Here is a 24,263-nt window from a genome sequence, read left to right as displayed (position 1 = left end):
TTTTTCTTCCAAATAACCACATTTTGGCATTCATGCGGAAAACGGGACAAAATAACAAAAATATGCAATGTTTGCAAATTCTTAATAGGCCTACTGCAACGAAAACGAGTACTACCCATGTTTAAACATCATGTTTTAACGTGTTTTGGAATCAGTTAAGAATTAATATGATGGAATAAGCTTGATTTCACAACTTGCTTGGGAGTCTTTCACGTTGAGGTTGGGTGATTGATCATTCGTGAGGTTTGTTTCTGTTGAAACTTAACCCAAACTGGACTGGCATGGCCACAATACAGACAGAAATGCTTAAGACATTATCGTTTTAAGAAGTCTTTTATACCTAAGCAGGATTATTAAGCATTAAGCATGATTATTTCAATCAAAATGTTAAATGATGAACGTGTGTTGCTATTTATTTATTTGTATTTTGTATTGATGAATTTGTTATGAAAGTTTTTGTCAATGTAAACACCTTGAGTCCAACACAAATCCCCCCCTGGGGAATTCAATTCGATTTCAATGTAAGTGGTCTCTTGTAATCTTGAACTGTTCTTGCTACTTTATACGTTTCTGGATGTAATGTCAAACAGTTATCAAGAAACAAGAGGGATAGTTGGTATTTTAATACTGAAAATGACGGAGCCCGGGTGTTTTACAAGAATACAATTTTATTGAAATATGAAGAGGTCATTGTTGAATAATTTCAGGTCATTTTACATCTCTTGCTTTTGAATACACACAAAGATTATATTAATTTAAAAAAGCAGATTGTGGCATTGTTAAGGAATCATTTTCTTCCTTTAAGCGTCCAGATAAACATAGGTTCCTTAGCGAGACAATAATTCCTTCAGATCCTTAATAAAGTTGATTAAATGACAGCTGATAAATTGCATCAAACACATAAGGAAGAGTAAAAAATATAAACTAATAAAATAAAGAACAAAAATATCTGTCTTTCATGTTGGACTCTTTATAAAAATCTCATTTTGTGTTCATTTTAATTGGCAGATCTTGACTGACGTTCCAACCCCAAAGCCAGCATAGACAGGCTCAGTGAATGTGGCCTCAAAACGATACAAACGTGTCATTGTTTCACCAATACTATAGAAGGCCAAAATCCCTGCAGAATAGTCCAGAAAGACCCCTATTCTTGATGAGTGAGGGCCGCTAACTGCCTTGTCAACCCTGTTATGCCAGGCAGAGTACCCTGAGTCAGAGCAAAGGAGGCTCCAAGACTTATCATTGTAGCCCAGCAAGCACAGGGAACCTTTACCCTTACGGCTAATGCCCCTATATGCTACTCCAATGGAGAATTCCCCACTCCACTCAATTTCCCAGTAGAAACGTCCACCCGACAGGGCGTCACGACAGAGCACCTGGGCAAAGCTGTCAAAGCGCTCTGGACCATCTGAGTATGGCTGTAGGTCCCGGGTTCTGATCACCTTCTTGTTTCCTTCTGACAAGTATAGCTCTTTATGTGCTGTGTGGGGGTCTAGTCTGAGCTGACAGTAGTCTGGAAATAGCACAAAAACAAAGGCAGCGTTAATGGGTTGCTAATAACAGAACCGTGTAATGTTAGAGAAGGGAAATGTGATGAAACCACAGAAGGAAAGGCTTTTATGGTGCCTAGATACTTACATTTAAGAAATTCAGATCTGCTTTTGGGTTCTGCCGGAGGTGCACTGTCCACTGTATGGACCTCCTTGACTGAACACATAGAAAAACACAAATTTCATTATATTTCTTTTATATCTTTAATATCTATATCCGGTAGCAAAGGATATATAGACAAGCATTTTATCCATTGCTTTGTCTTACCTCTGATACTTTTCTCCTTGGAGCGGTTCTCTACAGTGTACACAGGTACTTCATTCACTATAAACAGAGAATGAACAGATATGTTGAAAACCAGGAAATCTTTGTTTACAGTATGTTACTGTAATGTTAATGCTAGCAGATCTTGGGAAATCACAACATCCTATTGTTATCACAGTCTCAGAATAAAATTGTGCACTAGCTACTTGTTTGATCCAAACAGAATCACTGTTTTGTTTGTTATTTGAACCTTGCTCTGTGAATTGGGAACAGAGCGGAGCTATGTTTAGATTCCAAACATAATCACATTTAGACCTTGTTGATAACTTCAAACTCTAGTATGTACCAGAATAATCGGTCATTTCCTCATTTAAATTCCCATAGCTTGCTCAGAGATTAGATTTAATATGTGCTAAAATAAGCAAGCAAAAGCAATTTCACACTCCAACTACTGTTTGTATGTGCCTTATATGCATTGCTATGTGTCCTCTTACCTGATTTTGAGATCTTTCGCAGTTCCTCTTTGCCCAACTCTTCCAGTCTCTCTTTGATCTCCGCCACGGCTTTCCTGGCTGCACTGAAGGAGAAGTCGGGGTTCAGAGACACTTTGGGAATGAATCCGTCATCAGTTGGGGTGCAGAGATAATTGAAATTCTGTTGAAAAAGAGAAACATTTATCTTGGGACAACGTGTGGATTGTTACATTTTATCCATTAGCTAGATCCAGGTATCGCTCTTATCAGTTAAAAGGATACTCCACCCAAAAACTCACTCAACCTCTAGTTGTTCCAAACATGTATACATTTCTTTGTTTGGTTGAACAAAAATGGAGATATTTTGGAATTGTGTTAGCAACCAACAGTTCTGAGGCACCATTAACTGCCATAGTAGCAATTATTTTTTAGTAATTTTTTGGTTGTGTTGAATGTAGGAAAACAAACAGTTCTGGGGCATTTTTGACTACAATTAAAAAAAATTCTACTATCGCCGTTAATGATGCTTCAGAACTGTTATTTGCTGACATTATTCCAAATATCTCTCTTTGTGTTCAACCGAACAAAGAAATCTATACATGTTTGAAACAACTAGAGGGTGAGTAATTCATGACAGAATTTCCATTTTTGGGTGGAGTATCCCTTTAACAATCCTTAACAATCAGTCATACCTGTAAGAAGTGGATATGATCCTCAGTGCTATAAAGTTGTTTCAGTCCAGTCTCTTTCTTTTTCAGTTCATCAATCTCCTGCTCCAGTCGCTCCATGAGTCCTTCAGCCTGACTGAACGCTGCCTTCTCATTGATGTTGATCAGTTTGGTGACCTCTGACCTCATCCTCTCAATAGAGGTAATCATTTCATCAAACATCTTTTTGCTTTCGACCATCGCTCTTTGTGCAGAACTCTAAAAATGAATCAAAAATTGAGTGTCTCTCTTTTTTTGTATAAAAGCTTATTCAAGAGTAGATTTTGGTTGAGCCCAAGTCATAAGAATTACTGCAATCAAAAAGCAACTGGATGTGTCAGCACATTATCTATAGACCTAACATCTGGATTACTTTATGATCAACTAGAGAACAATTATGGCCAGTTTCAAGGACTGTTTGCTTTTCCAGATTGAAACAGTTACAGAGTGACTTAACAGATAAAAGTTATTGTGCCAAAAATCACCTTTGCCCAGATAACAATGTATCCGTTTATGATCTGATTTGGTCTAATGTGTTTCTGTGTGGCTTTGATAAGAGCAGTGCTAGTATCGAGCTATTGCATAAGGTCTGAAACATACTTTCAGGGAATCCACATCTGTTTTTAGTTCCTCCAGTTCTTTGGTCCTCTGCTGGCATTTTTGTTTGATCTCTGCTTGTGATACTCCAAGAAGTTTCTGTCCAGACAAAAGAAAAAGAAAAACATACATTAGACTATTTTTATGCAAACATCTCTATCATTGCTAATGATCTTTCTGACTGATAATGCATTTCTAAAGCAGTGTTTATCCTCCCATGTCACAAATCTTGATGTACATTAACTGTGTGTTATACGTTTAACCGCAATTTAAAGAATGGATGCTTTTATCTTTCAAAAGCGAGGGGAATGTTAATCATGCCAGGAATGTAAAACTAGCTGGGTCTGCTTGTCAGAGACACGTTTCAAGGTGCACACGCTCGACTCTTTAGGAGAAAGAAAAGGGGGTTTTGAAGAAACCCCTCGCCAAGCTCACCGAACCATTCTTCAAGATAAGCTTGAAGGAATGTGGAGAATCTGGGGAGGGGTGAATAAAAAGAGTGTGTGTGTGTGTGTGTGTGTGTGTGTGTGTGTGTGTGTGTGTGTGTGTGTGTGTGCGCTATAGGAGATGAGATCTCGAATGAGGGTTTCTGTGTTTAACAGAACAAACAAACAATTAGCAATTAGTGCCTGCGATAAGTGTTAGACCCCAGATATAATTATCTAAATGATACCCATGACATTTTAATCAAAACAGTAACACATCAACAGCTGTGCTTCCTCTTTGCCTTGAGCGCAGACGTTGGTTATTCAATCTTAATGAATTGAAGGAAAAGCTTTGAAATTTGTATCCTTTGAAGGTCTTCCTTCTATTCAGTGGTCTGTCCTGATGAAACTGTAAACATCTAGCCTGTATCTATATATAGTTTCGGTGAAATCTTTGTTACCTCAGTGTTCTTTTTTTTCCAATGACTCACACTGAAGGTTTTCAGGTATTTAAGGAACATTTAATGTACCAATTGTTGGGAAATTACTGTCAACAAGCTTTACAATTTTTCAATTCCTTTAGTAAAAAGACAAGGCTCTGTCCTTGATAGTACAGTATGTGTGTGTGTGGGGTTGGGTGGGGGTCTGTAAACTCCCGCCTGAATTTCTCCATCTCGCATTCCTTCGTGGGACCTGCCTCACCCCACACCAGAATCCAGACCTGCCCTGTTTCCCATCCCTCGTAGCTCATAACATTTATTTCTCTCACAGCACAAACAGAGTTTTCCAGAAAGCATGCCAGAACAACTTTTATTCACTTAACCTCTGAATCGCACGTTGTAAAGGAACACACCCTGTAGCATATCTCAAGAGTTTTATTGAGGAATCTGTTTCATTAAGTGCTCGACTGTCTTTCAATCTGTTTTTTTTTTCAAAGTCAAATCTATATTTTTGCCAATCCATGTTTCTTTGTAATGATGTTGCCCAGCATGTTTTGCGATAACAGAACCGGTTATACTGTGTATCCTCAACATTTCTAAGCAGTTTTTTAATGTTCCACAATAGAACACCTTTACCCTAATCAATCTCAAGAAGGAGAACAAACAATGGATGCTCACTAATGTAGCCTCTCGATATCCCAGTGGTTACATTTCTATGTAACTATATTAATAGCATATGAAATATTACAGCTAACAGCTTTCCTTACCTGTTTTTCACTCCTTTCTGCTTCGGCTGAGACGATGTCATGCCCTTTGTGCTCGCTGACAGTACAGATGGCACAAATACACATCTGGTCCGTACGACAGAACAACTCCAGGCTCTTCTGGTGCTGAGGGCAGATTTTACGGTCCAGGTTAAGCAGTACATCCACCAGCTTGTGTCTCTTGAATGTGGTAGACTCGTAGTGAGGCTTCAGGTGTTTTTCGCAGTAAGAGGCAAGGCAGTTGAGGCAAGACTTGACAGCCTTAAGTTTTTTACCAGTGCAGAAGTCGCAAGGAACATCTCCATGGCCGGCGTAGCTTCCGTTGCTGGCTGGCATCAAATTGAGGTTCAAGCCTGTCTTCTTGATCTTCTCTGCAACTTTGGTGAGGGTAGCGTTTGGCCTCAGGACGGGTCTCTGGGTAAACGTGATCCGACACTGAGGGCATACGTAGATGCCTGTGTAGTCAGCTTCATTCCAGTATCCGCTAATACAGTCCATGCAGAAGCTGTGGCCGCATGGAATCGCCACCGGGTCCCTCAGTAGCTCCGTACATAGAGAGCAGTTGAAGTAGTCTGAAGATATTTGTTCAGCCATCATTTTAACTCACCTATACTAAATAACGTCTGAAATCTCTGCTAGATGTGAGAGAAGGAAAAGAGAGAGACGCAGAGCTCTGCACGGATGATGTTTTACTACGGACAGCCTTGAAATTCTGAATTCCACAGGTTATTAATTAAAGGAAGGAAAACCCTCCCCTTTGTACTGTGGGAGTGTGTGCGAGAGCGAGTGTGTGTGAGAGAGAGAGGGGAAGGATGGGAGGGACAACGACAGAGAAAGATTAGAGCACAACCCAGCTCTGATAAACTGGTTGAGCCAGGACGGCAGGAGGCTTGAGAGAGAGACATATAGTGGGTGAGAGAGACAGAGAATGGGCGAGGGGAGGGGCAAGGGGGTGGAGTGAAAGACATCGAAGAAGAAAGGTACAGTTGAGAATGAATGAATTGTTGTACAAAGAAAGCAGGACCATCCAAGATGAAACTTAAACATGAAAGCGCTCTCACACTACACAGACTGAGTTTTGTTTAGCTATTAGCTAAAGGGCAAGTATTCCAGGTTACCCTACAACCAATATCTGTTAATAATTAGCCATTTACATTCACCCTCATGTTGTTCCAAATCTGTTTATGACTTCTGTGGAACACGAAAGAAGATATTTTGTCTAAGTGGTTTTGTGTCCATAGAATGGAAGCCAATGGGTTGCCAACATTCTTCAAAATATATTTATTTTTCTTCAGAGAAAAGTAAGTCACACAGTACTGACATGAGTAAAGGGTGATTGAATTTCATTTTTTATTCCTTTAAAACTAACAGAATGAAGTCATGAAGTTTTGCATTAAAACATGATGTATTTCACTCTGTAATATACTCGTCTATATAACTAAGGTCTTTCTGTTATATTTATAGCCTTGAAACTGTCTTCAACACACCAATGACTTTTATTTGCTCACAACACTAGACAAACACTAGTGACATTCAATGTGTAATGTGTTTGATCTGATATGGAAGCGTCTGAATGTATGAACTAAGGCCAGTTAAACTGGATTGGGTGTTGCAGACATAAAATATGTCATCATTTTGTTTTAAGTGGGTGTGGCATAAGAGAAACAAACAATATTAATCACGTTTGTGAAAATATATCAAACCACTAAAATTACATTTTAGTTTGTCGTTAGTTTTTGCTAGTAAAAAATTGTTTTGGTGGGTGTGGCAAAAAATGTGAAGTATTTGCAATGTATAGAATGATGTGAGCATGGATGTGTAACACAGCATGTGGTAAGCAGTCTTGTACCTTGGCTATAATCTTGTGACATGACAAATCAAACACACACCTCTTCTGAATGTAGTATAATCCTGTTTCAGATACAAGTGAGTAATAAGCAGTGAGCAGAAGTCTAGGAGTCATTCATGAGTAAATTTTTATTCATTTGGCTTTTATCCAAAGCGACTTACAAGTAGTTTTAAATATGGTTTACATAATAAGCTGTGATAAGTATGGACATTAATCATAAAAAAAACCTCCCTATTTTTGTGTTCTCCTCTGCGTTCCAACAACACATGAACAGCGATACGACACTTATTTTCAAGCATTTAGCAGATTCCTTGTCCAAACCGACAACAAATAAATTAAAAAAGCTAATGTTGAATGAATGACATAATGCTTTTTCCATGTATTTAAAGTATATGAATCAACTGAATGTGACAATTGGTGTCATGAATACCTAAAATGTGACATAAAGATGTATTTCAAAATTAAATTGGAGTGATCATTACCGTACAATAAGCATTTTGAAAAAGATTGATATTTAAAGATTGATCAGAGCGCAGGTGACGCCTGACTGATAGAAACTGACACCAATCACATGCTGATTGGTTACAAACGGCTCTGCTGTTAGCTCTGCCCAATACACACATATTGCATCACTTCATAAATAGTTTCACCTCTTTCCTTATTTGGTCTTGTTTCTGATAAGCCAGTTTCTTTTCCCAGAGTTGATCAGATTCCAGGAGTTACAGTGCAAGGTATACACCGCATTACTCATTAACCAAGAGTCAGAAACCTATATGCTAGTTTAGCTGTTAGTTTAGCGCCTTTACTACATATTTGACATCTGTTTTTGTTCTATCTTCTGCAGCTCGAAAGACTGATTTTCCTAATGAATGGTAGTCAAAGATCAGTCATTTTCATTGCATGGGGTGTTGTTGCTCATATTGTTCTCATGGTCTGGATAAAGGAAATGTTGTAAACAGTTCAAAAGAAATCAGTTCCTTTAACACAACCTTTATTGTTCTCCACACCCTCGTTCTGACCCCTCAGAGTTCACATAAGCTCAGCAGAGACTGTTTTCCTATTCAAGGAGTTGGGCATGCCAGGTCTCGTGTTTCCTTGTGTATATTAAGGGTCAGAGGACAAGTTTCATTAAACTACCTGATTAAGGGGAAGGCGGGTTTCTGCCTGCTGGGGGGTGACAAAGTGTGGAGGGTAAGAAGTTAAAACCGTGGGCTCGCCTCTGGCCGTTCCAATAGTCAGTGGGTGGAAACAAGGTATTTTCAAGTGTTTCCTATGAACAATGGTCACCTTTGTGAGTTTTGGCTAAAATACAGAGCGCACTGTTGTGGGTGTGTGTTTGCTTGGTCATCTGGAGAAAGGCCAGATAAAATTGAACAGACAGTGCAGAATGAAATTGACACAAAGCCCAAAGGAAGAAAAGCACTGGGAATAAATCGTGAATCTCTCCAGGGTATTTCACTGCGAGTAGTTTACATGAAGAAACATATTCTGTTTCCATAGGAGAAAACACATGTAAATAAGATCTTTCAATTGGTTTTCCAAGACATCATGTGATTACACGAAGAGCAAAAGGAGAATATTGCTTCAAATTATCTTGACTATGCTCACTGTAAAAAAATCCCCAGTTTCAGAGACCTTAAATTGTTAAGTTAAATCAAATTAGCTTTATGAGTCAATATAACTTAAATAAATTGAAAACTGAGTTGTAAAATACAAGTCTGTTCAATATAATTTAAGTTGAATTGACTCAGTAAGCTAATTTGATTTAACTTCAACATTTTATGAAGCGGTTTAACTAAAGTCTTATTTATATTTTACAGTGTAATATTATTTTATAAAATATAAATCATTTTATAAACATTAATGTTTTGACATTATAATATAACAGGATTCTGGTGCAAAAATATCATATATGAACTATATTCATATAAATATATTTAGAAAATGTATCATTTTTATCAATATGATGATGAAATACCTTTTGTTTTGAAGATATGAGTGACACAATGAGTGATAAGTAGATAAACTTTCAGGGCAAATGTCAATCATTCTGTTGTTGAAGCATACTCATGTCCACGCTTTCTTTGCAGACGTGTAATTGTTGAATGACAAGCAGTCTCAGTTACAACTCTGTCACAAGGTTGTTCTCAGTTACGCAATCATGAAAAACTAGATCAGCCTATAAATACTCTACATGCACCATCAGTACAAGTGTCCGTCCACTGATAGCAATGCTGACCAGAAACTAACATATGAGCTTATGAGTGAAGTGATCCGACGGGCTGTTTTGTGTAACTTATACTGTATTCTACAGGAAGATTTCATTTGACAAAGGCTCAGAACATTTGAAAAAATATGGTTAAAAAATAAGGTCAAAAATTGTCTCAATTCTATGTTTTGTCTTAAACCTTTATGTTTAACAGAAGTCCCGCAGGTTTTAAACTACAGGACAAGAGTAATCCAGCCAGTAATTTAGTGACCACTGATGCACTGAACGGGAGTCAAACTGCAGATGCTGCAAACTCTCCTGCACTGACACACCACATGTCCTGTGGAAGTCTGGATATTCTCCTGCACAGTGGAAACTTTCACATTTGCTGGCCTCCCGTGACTTGCTCTTATCTCACTTATCAGGCCTGAGTGCATTCCTGCCAACATTTTTTGCTTTCAGTGCTGAAACTCACAAGCCGGAAAACTCACAAGCCGAAAAATTTGTGTCGGAATCTTGACGTAAATTAGTACAAGTTACAGATGGCCGTTCATCTACGAGTTGCGACTTGACTGGGTTTTCACTATAAATATTTATCTTTTATGTGTAAAATTATTGATCGTTAACATTTTGTTAAATTTGCCTTAAAATATGTTTTAAAACAAGTACTGACATAATTGGAGTAATATACTGTAGATGACGAGTTATTGTGAGAAATCAGCAGAAAAGCCCTAATTAGGTTTTAACAGCTCCATGCGAGCCACTGCAAACTCACTTCCACTTCCACTTCCTGTTTTCCAACAGCAATTCCTGGAGCTTTGTGGACTGTGCTGTACAGAGGATGTATGCTTGAGAGAGTTGAGAGAGGCTTATCCAAAAAAACCCACTTATTTCCATCTTTCAGCTAGTTGGAATAAACGCTTGTTAGAGGAGAATGGGCCTGAGATACAATAGCTTGTGTGAAAGTAACTTTTTGAAAATTAACAATATAGTCTTTTTTGTGTGTGTTGTACCATAGAAGTTTGTACCATAGAAATAGGTGTAAAAGGGATTCCCTTGCCTCGCGATATTTTGATGCATAAATCCGTGGTAGTTCAATGAAGGGACAGTTCATTCACAAATGAAAATTCTGTCATTATTAACACATTTTTCAAGTTGTTTCAAACCTATGTGAATTTCGTTGTACTGATGAACACAAAGAAAGATATTTGGAAGAATGTTTTCTAACCAAACAGATCCGGGGCACTATAGACTTCCATAGTAGGAAAGAAAACTGGTAGTTAGTTTTCCACATTCTTTAAAATGTCTTATTTTGTGTTCAACAGAACAAAGATTTAATGCATTTACAGCTTTGAAACAACTTTAAGCTAAACGATGTAACTCTTTTATGTAATACTTTTTTAACGCTATTATATTATAACCAATTTTCTATCAGTTAAAGTTCCGTAAAGTGTGAATGTGAATAGTCACACATATTAAAACAACAGACTTAGTCACTTTAGGACCAAACTGTTTGGATAACAGCAGATAAAGGGGGTGTTCAATAACCATAACTATTTTTGCAAAATCTAGTCTGCCAAAAAGAACACACTTATGCTTAACAGAATATTTTCTTCCTCAAGTCTGTCAAGAAATGGGCCAAGTATACTCTTCCTCCCTGAAATAATTTATTCTCCAGCTTTGATGGCCTATGCCAAAGATCACTGCATGCTTGGTCTGTAAGTACTCATCCATCACGACAGCTCCTCCTCAGTGGGGCACTATGCCCTACACATCTGACTGCATGGGGCCCGGTGTTCTTAAAAAGGTCAAAAAATTAGATCATAGTTTGCAACAAAATGCAGTATCAACACAAGGCAAGTGTTATTAAAAATAAAAGAAATGCAGCTGACACTGACAAACAAATAGGAACATGGCTCGTTTGGAAATCGACAGAGATAAGGTACATTCTTTAGATGAGATCATACATTTAATCCCTTCTTTTCTAAAAAAACTGTTTTCTTTTTATTGACACCTGATGATACATGTTGCCTCTTTCTCTCAATCTCTCTCTTCACCTGTGCTTCAGCCACTCCCCCATTCATTAACAAGTTTCTGCATAACCAGTTTAGCCTCCCTCCCTGTTTACTCTATAAAACATGCAGTGGTGGCATTTTAAACTCACTATTCTTGTATCACACACGCACACGTTTCCTCTTCTGAGATCTCATCCAGATTTCTTTGGGGATTGAGCCATGTCGTTGGACCAGGACATCTGTTACCTCTGCAAGGAAGATCTCAGGGAACCTGTTTCCATCCCATGTGGACACTTATTCTGCTCGCTCTGCATTAAGACCTACTGGGATCATGCAAACCAAACCGGACAATACCTGTGTCCACAGTGCAGGGTGACTTACAACAAGAGACCGACCCCACGCAAGGTTCAGTCCTCTATGCATTCGTCTTCGACCCTGAGAAACTCAAGAAATTCCCAACTAGAAACTGACTTTCCGCCGGAACCTCCATCACCTGACTACAACTACGCAGGACCTCAGGATGTGGGATGTGATATCTGTATCGGAAAGAAGCTCAAAGCTGTCAAGTCTTGTTTGATGTGTCTGGCTTCTTACTGCGAGAAGCATCTGAAGCCTCATTTCGAATCAGCCACCTTTAAACGCCACAAGCTGGTGGATGAGATCGGACACCTGGACCGTCAAATATGCCCTCAGCACCAGAAAGGCCTGGAGCTCTACTGTCGGACGGATCAGATGTGTGTCTGTGTGCTGTGTACAGTGAAGGAGCACAAGGGTCATGACATGGTGTCGGCCGAACAGGAAAGAGCAGAAATGCAGGTAGGACTTAGGAATGTATTTGTGGATGAATTGTGTGTCTATCAACAGTAACACTGAGGTCATATCTTAACTATTGGAAAATTGTGCTGTTTTGTCTGTTTTCACAACAGAAAAGTGTATCATCACCAGCAACATCAATTATATTAAATGATGAAAATATTATATAATGAAAATCATATAAGGAAAATACAAGTTATATGCATGTAAAATGACATGAGAATATACTGAATTTATGTTTGCATATTTTCAAGTTGAAACAGGAAGTTGGTGCAGAAGGGCTCTAAAAATAGCCAGTAGACTTTAGTTTTCATAGCTCAGCCATTAAAATGATTTGCTAGTCTAAAGTGACTGGGGGTCTAAAGTGATTCTAAAAGTCATCAACACTTTTGCTCCGTATTCCTGAAAAAGATTGTAAACTTTAAATGTGTACTTCTGCTAAAAGGAAATGTTTAAGAGTACACAAGGTGTTTAGATGCCCTTAAAGCTATAACAGACATGGACAAACTTATAAATCTCCCATATTGATTCAATGGGGTCTTAAAAAGTAGCCAGCCTTCCTAAAACAAACATGTCCAGCGAGTGATCCCCACCCAGAAAGGAAATAAAGATTCGATCTTTGCTGAAGGTCTAGTGAAAGAGAGGTTTCATTATTAACAGCAAAGAAAACCCTGCATTGTTCTACAGACACACACAGTATTGCACAATAACTTGTTAGGTTTCTGTGTAAAGGAATGAAAGCAAAGTTTCAGCAAACAAACCCACCATATTCAAATTCTGATGTAAAGTTAAATGAATGTGCATCGAAAAAATGGAGGTGTTTTCTATCAAGTACCAGAGGAGTTACACTACATAATGAATGAAAACCGGACATGGAAGTTGTGTTGTGGAAGGATGCAGTATTTCAAACATTCCTTTGTGGCTGCAACTCATTGTCATGAATTTCTTGTTTATAATTGTCCATAGCAACGCTTGGGCGCCACCCAGGCTGAAATCCAGGAGAGGATCCACGACCGATTGAAACAAATGGAGGAGTTAAAACAGGCTGTTGAAGCACTTAAGGTTTGTCTGAAGAATAAAAAGAGATGTGGGGTGGGGTCATAAGGTATAAAGACAAGAAGGTTGCCAGATTTCATCCTTTCATGTAAAGTTCTCTGGTAGAGATTTTTTACTCTCCAGAAATATTTGTATTGATTTGCAATTGTATGTTGAACCGTATGTTGAGTGCTTTTACAGTTTCTAAGTGACATGTTCTTAGTATATGAGTAGTTCCATGATAAATAGAGTTAAAAATGTACAATAATGACACTTAAAAACCAACTAACACACTAAAAAAATCTGTCATCATTTACACACCGTCAGGTTGTTCCAAATCTGTATAGATGTCTTTGTTCTGATGAACACAACAAAAGTTATTTTGAAGAATGCTTGTAACCAAACAGTTCTTGGCCTCCATTGACTACCATAGTATGGAAAATAACAATGGTAGTCAACAGTGCCCCAGAATTCATTCATGTTGGAAAGGGTATATATATATATATATATATATATATAAACCAATTTTTGTCCTACTATGGTAGTCAATGGTGGCCAAGAACCGTTTGGGTACAAGCATTCTTCCAAATATATTTCATCAGAACAAAGACATGTATACTGTATACAGATTTGGAAAAAACTTAAGGGTGAACTGTTCCTTTAACAAAACAGCAACAGAATTATAATTCCAATCGTTTTTTCAGAGTTCAGCACTGCAGGCCTTACAGGAGAGCGAAAAGCTATTTGGTGACATGCTTCGTTCCATTGAAAGAATGCAACAGGAAATGAGCAAACTCATCTCGAGCAATAAGAAAGCAGCACTTAACACAGCCGAGGGTCACATGGAGCGTCTGGGGCATGAAATTACTGACCTGAAGAGGAGAGACAACGAGCTGACACAACTCTCTCGCACCGAGGACCACATCCACTTCATCCAGGTGCCTGAATCAGAATGCAGAAAATATAATGCAAATCAAGGATAGATTTTAGTGTCACTCCACATTGAATAATATTGCACAAGTTCATTATACAAAACATTTCAATTAAAATGTTCTATTATGCCTTAATAATAGCTGAAAAACTACAAAGACTTAAGGTTTTTGGTTCCTTACTGCAGAGTTACCACATGCTGATCGCCCAGACTGAGGCTGAGGAGCTTCCCTCTGTTACTGTGAACCCCTACTTCTCCTTTGGTGCTGTCACGAAGACCGTATCTGAGATGAAACAACATCTAAATGAGTTCAGCAACGAAGAGCTGGTCAAAGTGGCAACAACAGGTATGATTATCAAGGTTTGCAACATGAAATAAATATAATTATATTTATAATTAAATATAATTATATTTATTTCAGTATACTTTTTACACTAAATTGTTCAGGCTTTTTTTATTTGCTGCTGTCATTGCTTTTAGGAAATTTGGTATGATGTCTGTTTTTGTCTCGTCACAAAAGTTATTCATTATTGCTTTTTACTTTGATATAGATCCTAAAAAAAACTGACTTCCTTGTTCATTTCTTTATAGTAAACAAAATGCCATTCTGCCAGCTGGATGACCAAAAGAAGAGAAAGAGTGGGAAGTGTAAGTTGATTAAAATTTTGTTTCCCCGCTGTTTGCTTTGTGGGAATTTTGGAATGGCATTTGTCAATAGCCAATGTCGCGAACCAAGGATTTTTTAGGCCAGTTGATTAAATGCAGATATAAGCTGATCTTCCCAATGAAATCCACGCACATTAAGGCACACACTTTTTTTATTTGACCTTCGATTTGTGTAATTGTATCCTCACCTCGCTCAGAAAGTACTTAGAGCTCTTACTCACTGACATGATCTGTTTTTATGAAACAGATCATTACAGGTTTAAATGTGAAGTCCTGTCATCGGCTGAGATTACTGTTGCGATTAATTAGACTATTAGACATTTGGTCACAATTTTCATTGTTTTCTTTATTGTACCTTTAGCTGATGAGGTTGACGTGCAAAAGAGCTCCAGCCTGGCAAGGGAGCCTCGAGCAAGAGACGAGTTTCTTCAAACAAGAGAGCCTCGAACAAGAGACGATTTCCTCCAGTGTAAGTTGATCTGTGTTTACACAAAAATGATGTGGTGTTGTTGTGTCGATAACATTCACAGAATATTGAGTTAAAGGTCGGTTGAATTGATCATTTTTATATGTTAATTATCTCACAACTTCTTAATAAGACGTGCTGGCTTTTGTCTTGTTGTATAGTGGGAGTAGTCTAACATCATTCCTTAGATACTGACTCTGTGTCCAAGCATATCATAAAAACAGGTTTGCTCAGTAAGTGGGTGTATAAGTGATTCATTGTAACTGTCATCACTGAAAACTGTCATCACTGAAAACTGGGCTCTTTTAGTAAACTAAAACACATCATACAAGGATGGCAGAACAAAGCTTGTAAATATGTAGAGTTATGGAAAGAAAATAGAAAGACATATATGTAGGGTGTGTAGACGTAGTCTTAAATGTGTATCGACCCTCTCGGCCCTCTAGATCAGAGGCGTCCAAGAACTGCTGGCAGACACCACCAACAAATATCCAACCAGCTCTGACAGCCAATGTGCAAATTCAACTACTAGGCAGGTGATTTTTTTATTTAGGCAACACTTATCCACCTGTTTTTCAAGCTGTCATAAATTTTCCCTCATGCCATTCAAAATCTGTATTTGACTCTTTCTTGTGGAACAATATCTTCTTTTATATTGTGCAGAAGAAAGTAAGTCAGGTCAGGACTGGAATGAAATGAGAGTGAGTAAATGATGAAAGAATTTTCATTTTTAAATGGACTGTTGATCTAGGATCAGATTTGCCCTTTTAATTTTGCATTTAGGCGAAGCAATTATTTATGGGAAACATACATAATTGTTTCGCCTAAATGCAAAATTAGCATTGTTCTGCAAACACGCTGTGGTCTTTAATTCTTTAATATCTTAACTTTGGGGTTTGTGTCTTAACTTGACCATTCACATTTGTAAGCCATACTTAAGTGACCTAAAGAAAAAAATATTTTAATCTAGTCTTAAAAAAGAACTACCGCCTACATGTACATGGCTCAAGATTATCGCATGAAGGTGGTTGTACACGTGGGTGCACAAAGATTCATGGTGAGCAGGGTCTTCATATCCTTTTTATTAAGTATCGGGTCAACCAAATAACCTTTTGTCTACACACCCACAAAGAAGTATGTTTTGTCAATGCATGACCATCCCTCTTCTTATTTGTTTTAAAGATGCCTGCCAGCTAACTCTGGACTCCAACACAGCATACAAACAGCTCTACATTTCCCGCAGCAACAGAAAAGCAGCTCTTAAGAGAGAACCACAGCCGTACAATGACAGCAGCCAGAGATTTGACTGCTTACCCCAGGTCCTGTGTCAAGAGGCTCTTTCAGGAGGTTGCTACTACTGGGAGGTGGAGTGGAGCGGAGAGGGAGCTTCCATTGGTGTCACTTATAAAGGCATTAAGAGGGCAGGTTATGGGGACTCGGCTCGTATTGGCTACAACCGCAAGTCCTGGAGTCTCTTCTGCTCTGACTCCAGCTATTCTGCCCGACACAACAAAGATCAGCTTGAGATTACTGCACCCTACTCGTCCCGTATTGGGGTGTTTCTAGACTGTGCAGGAGGCACTCTGTCCTTTTACAATGTGTCGGAGTCCATGTCTCTTATTCATCAGTTTAAAGCTACTTTTAGTGAGCCAGTCTATCCTGGCTTCTGGGTGTGGTATGAGTCTGCTATAACAATTTGTCAGTTGTAGATAGTGGAGTGCACAGGGGGCATAAGGGTAAAATCCTGATGGTTTTTTATTAATATCATATTTTTAACTATATTCTTATGGTTCTGATCACTATTGGTCTTGTAATCAATGATATATCACATAAAATGACTTAAATAATATACTCAAATGTGAATTCATCTTATTTTCTATTCATTTGTGTGATTGTATTTTAGTGATTATGATGGTTTAATTTGCTGAATATTGTAATATTTTGTCTAATTATATGTGCATTACTGGCAACAAAATAAAAGTCTGTTTTAAAAAAAATTGTTGTTGTTAAAATATTAACTTGAAGCATCTACGAAAAAATCTAATAGATAATGTGTTTTGTTATGGTGCACAGATTATTAAGACGCTGATACCTACACTTCAGAGTACACCGAATGTATGGTCCCCATGACAACCAGACAAATGGCAAGGGTGACCTCTGCTGGTTGCTGCAAGTTATATCAGGCCACCCAATGGACATTTCTTATTGTCAGAATCTCTATACAGTCCCAGAAAGCCAATTAAACTATTTAATGTATGTACCTGTTATTTAATCAAACGTTTGTATATTTATTGTATTCACTTATTTATTAAACATTAATTGAGCAAGCTGCAATACGATCAAAATTACCTTGAAATGATACATTCTATTTGCATTCTGAGCAGCTGAGGAGTTTCAAGCATTCCATTTGACCTTTTAGATTTCTAAAAAAGTCCCAATATGTACACAACACAACGTAAAGAAAATGTAAATAAGTTCTCACAGAAAAAATTACTAAAATGGAAAATTATGACGAGACACTACTAGAATAGATAGATTACATAAAATACTGTATGCGCTGCTAGATACCCGATGTAGGAACCAATCACTAGTTCATCACGTGTTCCACCCGGAGTGGTTTCCACGGCGCACTCATTCAGATACCCCTTCACAGGAGTGAACATGGCAGCGCAGGTAAAATAAAGTCATATTTTATTTTATTTCAGTGATTTACTCAGATTCTTTCTGGTTATTCACAGGATAATTAATCATTTTCTCACTTCTGTCTGTAGTCTGTAGCTTCTTGAAATGTTTTAGACAAACAAGCTGAATGTAGTGACTTAACTTAAACACGTTTGTGAGCTTGCCGCTTTTAGCACATGTGCTTCAGGGTGCAAAAACAAATCGTTTTAATTCTGAACTTCTGATGTACTGTCATGAAAATGTGTTTTGACCGACTATAGAGGAATCGTAGCCCATCCTGCCGAATTATCTCTTACTAGCATGTTTGTGATCATACTAGCATAGCATGCTTGTGATCATAGCTTCCTTTTATAGTTGTTTAGTCGTTGTAGTCACATTCTCAGTGAATATATAAAACTGCTTATTGCTTACTTTGCTGTTAATGCATTTGCAGCCTACCTTATCTTTTTAATAGAAAAACGTACTGTTACGTTAAGAGATTTCGAAACCAGGTAACGTTAGCTGGAATGTTGTGACTCTTATGTCACTATGGCAACGAACACGCGCTTAACGATTGCTTACCTATCAAATGACAAAAATATGATGAAAACAAAACCAAACAACATCTCTGTGTTTAATACTCGCACTTTACGCAATATTGAAATGTTTTATTCATTTGTTATGACAGGTGGCAACTACGAAGGTTCCGGAGGTGCGAGACATCACTCGAATAGAGAGAATTGGTTAGAGACCAAATTAAATTAATAATAATAAATCTCACGGGACAGTTCTGCGAGAATGTTTTTTTGAAAAAAGGAAGTTATTATTTTCTTCTGTCACAGGTGCACACTCTCACATTCGTGGTCTTGGATTGGATGATGCCTTGGAACCAAGACAGGTAATATTGAATGTGTTTGATTGAATTTTCTAGAAACTACATACTTAACTACATTGACTTTTTAAGCAGACATGTAGTGACAAGCACCCTTCTGTCTGTCTGTCACTATTATCAGGTGTCCCAGGGGATGGTGGGTCAGCTGGCACCTCGTAGGGCAGCAGGGCTGATCCTGGAAATGATCAAAGATGGTCAGATTGCTGGTCGTGCTGTGCTCATTGCTGGACAGCCTGGAACAGGCAAGACGGCTATTGCAATGGGTAAGTAAATAAAGTCTTTTTTTGTGGTACATTAATTTACAAAGTTCATTAAATTGCACTTGCATTCACTTAAAGATAAAATTAAATCCTTTAAAGATTAAACTATGCATAGATTTGTTTTCTTCAAAACATTGTTGATAAAGTGTGATGTGAATGATAACAGGCTCAGTAAATGAAACTAGATCTACCGATAATTGTGATCTGTTTTTATTCTACAGGTATTGCTCAATCTCTTGGTCCTGACACACCATTTACTGCTCTGGCTGGAAGTGAGATCTTTTCTCTAGAGATGAGCAAGACAGAAGCACTGAGCCAAGCCTTCCGCAAAGCCATCGGTGTCAGGATTAAGTGAGTCAAGTTTATGGAATTGTGACACAGCATACAGTTTTAGAATAATATTTTTAGAAAACAACTTTTACCAGTACGCTTGTCATCACTTTAACACTATGATCTAATGTGATGATCATGTATTGGGGTTACCTTGTTTACTTAATTTGTTTAATATTTTATCTTGTGTGGATGTCCTTTGAATAGGGAGAAGTACTGTAGGATAAAAAATACTATAATCTGGTCCTTACACATAACTCAGAAGACATAAAGATGTACAGCCTGAATATTATTTACCCTAGTTGGTTAGGTGAGCTAATGTTCTAGCTTTCTTTGTTGCTCGACAGAGAGGAGACTGAGATTATTGAAGGAGAGGTGGTGGAGATTCAGATCGATAGACCTGCTACAGGAACGGTGAGTTTCTTTTTTTCTAAATCCTAATTTTGGGTGTGCTTCATTGATAATATTTTTATTCTGGTTAGTTTTTGACATTTTTAAACAAACAAAAAAAAAATGTCATGATGCCAGCTGTAGTTCACAAGTAAACTTTAATGGTACTTAAGCTGTGCTGAGAAGCTATGAAACACTTTTCCTGCTCTGGTTTAATTTAGTTATTTATTCAGAAAACATTAAAAGGGATAGTTCAACCAAAAAATGAAAATTCTGTCATCATTTACTCACCCTTATGTAATTTCATACCTGTATAAATTACTTTATGATGTACATATTTGGAGGAATGTTAGTAACTTTCTGTACCTGAACATCATTGACTACCATAGTAGGAAGAATTCAATGGTAGTCAAAGGTGCCCAAGAATTCTTTGTTTTCCTAAATTCAAAATATCTCATTATGTGTTCACCAGAACAAAAAATATACAATAATTTTTCCTACTATGGTAATGGATGATGTCCCAGAACTGACAATTGCTAACATTCTTCCAAATATCTTCCAAATATCTCGGAAGATTCATTGGAACTAATAAATGTATACAGGTTCGAAACAACCTGTGGGCGAGTTAACGATGACAGATTTTTCATTTTTGGAAGAACTATCCCTTTAAGTAATCTATCATACTTCAGTGGGAAATCTTTTATTATTCTAAAAGTGAGAAATTAGTTTTTGATAAATGAGACGTGTGTGGCTCTGATTCCAGAATAGTGCATACGTATGTCTGTGCTTGCACGGTGAAATTTTTTTATATTATTGATTCATTTTATGTGAACCCAGTTGGATCTGAATAATCTTTTCACCTGTTTGTGTCTGTGTTCAGGGCGCAAAAGTCGGTAAGCTCACACTGAAGACAACAGAGATGGAGACCATCTATGACCTGGGTAACAAGATGATCGAGAGCCTCAGTAAAGAAAGAGTACAAGCTGGGTGGGTAGATTAGAAATCCCAGATATGAATAACTTATTACTTATTTGTTCATTCCTAACTTAAATAAAGGATGTGTATTCATTGTCATTAATGTCATTTATTTTACTCTACAGGGATGTGATCACTATTGATAAAGCCACAGGAAAGATTTCCAAACTGGGCCGGTCTTTCACTCGAGCAAGAGATTACGATGCCATGGGGTCACAGGTACACTTTCATTCTTCACCTATGATCTATTATTTTATGGGTCTATCAATCATTTCATTGACACCTTTCAGACTCAGTTCGTTCAATGTCCAGAGGGAGAACTCCAGAAACGGAAGGAGGTGGTTCACACCGTCTCCCTTCACGAAATTGACGTCATTAACAGCCGCACTCAGGGATTTCTGGCCTTATTTTCAGGTTTGTCAGTCCCTCATCAACTTTTCAAAACTGACAAACCAGCTCAGTGGAACCAATCCCTGATAAATCTTGAGGAATGATATGATATTTGACTGGTGTTTGTAATGCAGGTGACACAGGAGAAATTAAGTCAGAGGTCCGGGAGCAGATCAATGCTAAAGTGTCGGAGTGGAGAGAGGAGGGCAAAGCAGAAATCATTCCTGGGGTAAGCAGGCCAGACAACAACCTTTAAAGGAATAAGAACCAGGACTTTTTACTCTAGGACTTGTTGTAGGACTTTGTTAAACGCTTTTAACCATTAGGAGAATGAGAGTATAGAGATGCATTTTGTTTGTAGTGTTCCTTAACTTCTTTTCTGTTGTTGTAGGTTCTCTTTATAGATGAAGTCCACATGTTGGATATAGAATGCTTTTCATTTCTCAATCGTGCTCTAGAGAGTGATCTTTCACCTGTACTCATCATGGCCACTAACAGAGGCATCACCCGGTAAACACATAAACACAATATCAACCAATTAAATTTATAAATGATATTCTCAATGAATCCTTCTCATTGTTGTTATTAATTTTTAATAGCATTCGAGGCACCAACTACCAGAGTCCTCATGGTATTCCTATAGACATGCTTGACCGTCTGCTGATCATCGCTACATCTCCCTACACTGAAAAAGAGACCAGACAGATTCTAAAGATTCGGTGAGAGAATTGTGTTGTAGTAGGTATTTTAACCTGCAGACATCATTGACTTTGATCAATTTGAAATAAATTAATAGGAAATAAGTTTCTGTGGTCGCTTGCCCATTTTGGCACATGCAGGTCTTCCATATGAATCCAGTATATTTATCTAATGTGCTATGTAAGGTCAGATCATAAGTGGGTATTGTGAGTTTTTTTAAATGTCCATTATTTGTTATAGCTGTGAGGAAGAGGATGTTGAGCTCAGCGAGGAGGCACACACAGTTTTAACACGTATCGGACAGGAGACTTCTCTCCGTTATGCCATCCAGCTCATCAGCACTGCAGGCCTGGTGTGCCGCAAACGCCGGGTAATGCCAGTATGACAGTGTATAACATCACGGCCAGTGTTGCTACCAAGCAGCATAGTACTAGTTGTATTATGCTGCTTGGAGACGTTGTTGTCTTACCAAAGTTTTACATTTCTTACAGGGCACTGAAGTCCAAGTGGAGGACATTAAGAGAGTTTATTCCCTCTTCCTGGATGAGTCCCGATCCTCACAGTACATGAAAGAGTATCAGGACTCCTTCCTCTTCAATGAAACGCGTAAGTCTTATTTTTTGTTGTTTTTTATTCTTTGGTTATTGGTTATTAAAAAAAAATTCCAGGACCCACCGGGACTGGTGTCTCAAGACACATCAAAATAGATATTTGTAATACTTTTACGGATGAGAAAATGCACATTTGTTCTCACAGTAGAGAGTAGGTTTTATTTTTCTTGTTATTTTCTGAATAAAATGTAATTTTCAAAACCAACACACCTAATAGTTAACATTGTCATTGCTAGTTATTAACTGCGCTGTTTTTGGTGTCACTACACACTAGTGGGTCCCTAGCTTTAGTAATATTTATGAGCCGTTTATAAAAACAAAATTTTACAACCGTTTGTTTAAGTCCAGATTTAAGATGCTTTCCAAAGTACCAATATATTTTTACATTGGTACATTACATCCCACAAATTTACATTTACGCATTTGGCATACGCTCTTATCCAAAGCGACTCACATTTGATTGTGTTATACATTTGTTTCTGACTGTGCAATGCCCAAGAATCAAACCCATGACATTGACATTGCTCTAACCACTGAGCCACAGGAAAGCTGCTTGTTTGCTTGATCTGCTGATCTGATACTACCTTTGGTTCTTCAGGAAAAACTTATTGAAAAATAAACTGTTGAAAATGGCCATATTTTGCTAAAAGCTAAAAAATATTAACTTCTTGTTCTAGAACATTTGTATGCTTAATTGAAATTATTTTTGTAACAAATGTACTTCCTCTCTCTTTCTCCTGTCAGAACCCACCCAAATGGACACCTCAAAATGAGATGAATTGTGAAGAGACATGTTTAGTTATTGCTCATGTTAGGTTTTTTTACATTTGTGCCCCCTCCCTTTGTAGAGCCATCTAAAAAGTATTCCCCCATTTAAGTGTACTTATGAACATTTTCCCTTTCATTTTGCTACTTGGTATTGCTAAATTTTATATGTTCTGTGCATTGAATAAAAAATGTGAAATATCTTCTTGTTTAGCTGTAAAACATGGCGACCAAAGGATGAAATAAAAAGCTAACAAGACAAACTAGAATGATATTTTATTAGTTAGGGGATATCTGTAACCCCAGCTCCTACTGATGTCAGTGTTGACAACCACACATATGGAAATATTTCCTAATCCTGGTTGTGTGGTGATTAACATGCTTTAGTTGTATTGTGTATTCATGACACTTATATGATGGCCATTTGAGGAAAACAAACCAACATGTTGATTTGTCCACCTTGAAACCTTAGAGGCGTAAATTCAGTTTTTCAGGAAAAGGAAAAAAACTATACTTTTTAAATGATTAAATACTGTGTTGTGAAAGTTGACAAGTGGTTTTTAATGCGATATTTGTAAAACCAAGTGACAAACATCAAGGGTGATTAATAATAATAAACAAATAATATAAGCACAAAATATAGAGATATAAGGTTCAGAAAGACAGCAGCAATAGTACTACATGTCACATCTAGGCGGCAGTATATATTCATTATTAAGTGTTATTATGCTGCAAACGAAAATAAACACTTTATTTTAATAATTTATAACCATAACAAAATTATAAACAACTTTATATTTTTTCCCTTTAACCCGTTGTTACAACGTTCTTTTTATATGTTTTAATTAGAAATATATAAAATATTCTCTTAAAACCTTCAAATGACTGAAACCATTAATGTTAGTAAATATTTTGGCTGTTTGCATATTTATAGACTGTATCTTGCAAACCCAAGAAAAATAAGGAACCAAAAGGTTTTGATGCATGGGTTTCTCTAAACAAATTTGTGCCATTTCATTCACAGTTAGGTGAATATATGAATAGATTCACAGTGAACCTTTTCTTTGGAGTAATTTTAGCAGAAG

General features: G+C 37.5%; 3 protein-coding genes across 4 annotated transcripts; 2 read left to right on the top strand and 1 right to left on the bottom strand.

The window, feature by feature from the left end:
- Positions 1-654: 654 nt before the first annotated feature.
- On the bottom strand, positions 655-6,096 carry ftr82 (finTRIM family, member 82). The gene is made up of 7 exons (XM_079485622.1): positions 5,225-6,096; positions 3,596-3,691; positions 2,981-3,214; positions 2,310-2,469; positions 1,819-1,875; positions 1,639-1,707; positions 655-1,513 (listed from the first exon to the last, which is right to left on the bottom strand). The coding sequence occupies exons 1-7, from the start codon at positions 5,816-5,818 to the stop codon at positions 993-995; spliced, it is 1,731 nt and encodes a 576-aa protein (XP_079341748.1). The 5' UTR covers positions 5,819-6,096; the 3' UTR covers positions 655-992.
- Positions 6,097-11,482: 5,386 nt separating this feature from the next.
- ftr83 (finTRIM family, member 83) lies at positions 11,483-17,194 on the top strand. Its single transcript, XM_079485609.1, has 7 exons — positions 11,483-12,110; positions 13,074-13,169; positions 13,847-14,080; positions 14,260-14,419; positions 14,665-14,721; positions 15,101-15,208; positions 16,388-17,194. Exons 1-7 carry the CDS (start codon positions 11,514-11,516, stop codon positions 16,912-16,914), a joined length of 1,779 nt encoding a protein of 592 aa, XP_079341735.1. The 5' UTR covers positions 11,483-11,513; the 3' UTR covers positions 16,915-17,194.
- A 577-nt stretch (positions 17,195-17,771) lies between these two features.
- ruvbl2 (RuvB-like AAA ATPase 2) lies at positions 17,772-23,753 on the top strand. Of its 2 annotated transcripts, none has more exons than XM_079473519.1 (15): positions 17,772-17,878; positions 18,555-18,609; positions 18,709-18,764; positions 18,880-19,021; positions 19,240-19,369; positions 19,696-19,762; positions 20,619-20,725; positions 20,839-20,932; positions 21,004-21,127; positions 21,238-21,332; positions 21,495-21,613; positions 21,703-21,822; positions 22,043-22,172; positions 22,294-22,408; positions 23,158-23,753. In XM_079473519.1, exons 1-15 carry the CDS (start codon positions 17,867-17,869, stop codon positions 23,184-23,186), a joined length of 1,395 nt encoding a protein of 464 aa, XP_079329645.1. In that variant the 5' UTR covers positions 17,772-17,866; the 3' UTR covers positions 23,187-23,753. The 2 variants fall into 2 exon arrangements, with proteins under 2 accessions (XP_079329645.1, XP_079329646.1); XM_079473520.1 differs by having other exon boundaries at positions 17,877-18,378; positions 23,158-23,737.
- The last annotated feature ends 510 nt before the right edge of the window (positions 23,754-24,263 follow it).

Source organism: Barbatula barbatula, assembly GCF_947034865.1.
Source record: "Barbatula barbatula genome assembly, chromosome: 2".
NCBI lineage: Eukaryota > Metazoa > Chordata > Actinopteri > Cypriniformes > Nemacheilidae > Barbatula > Barbatula barbatula.
The sequence above is the reverse complement of the archived record's forward strand: the minus strand, read 5'-3'. Positions and strand labels throughout refer to the sequence as shown.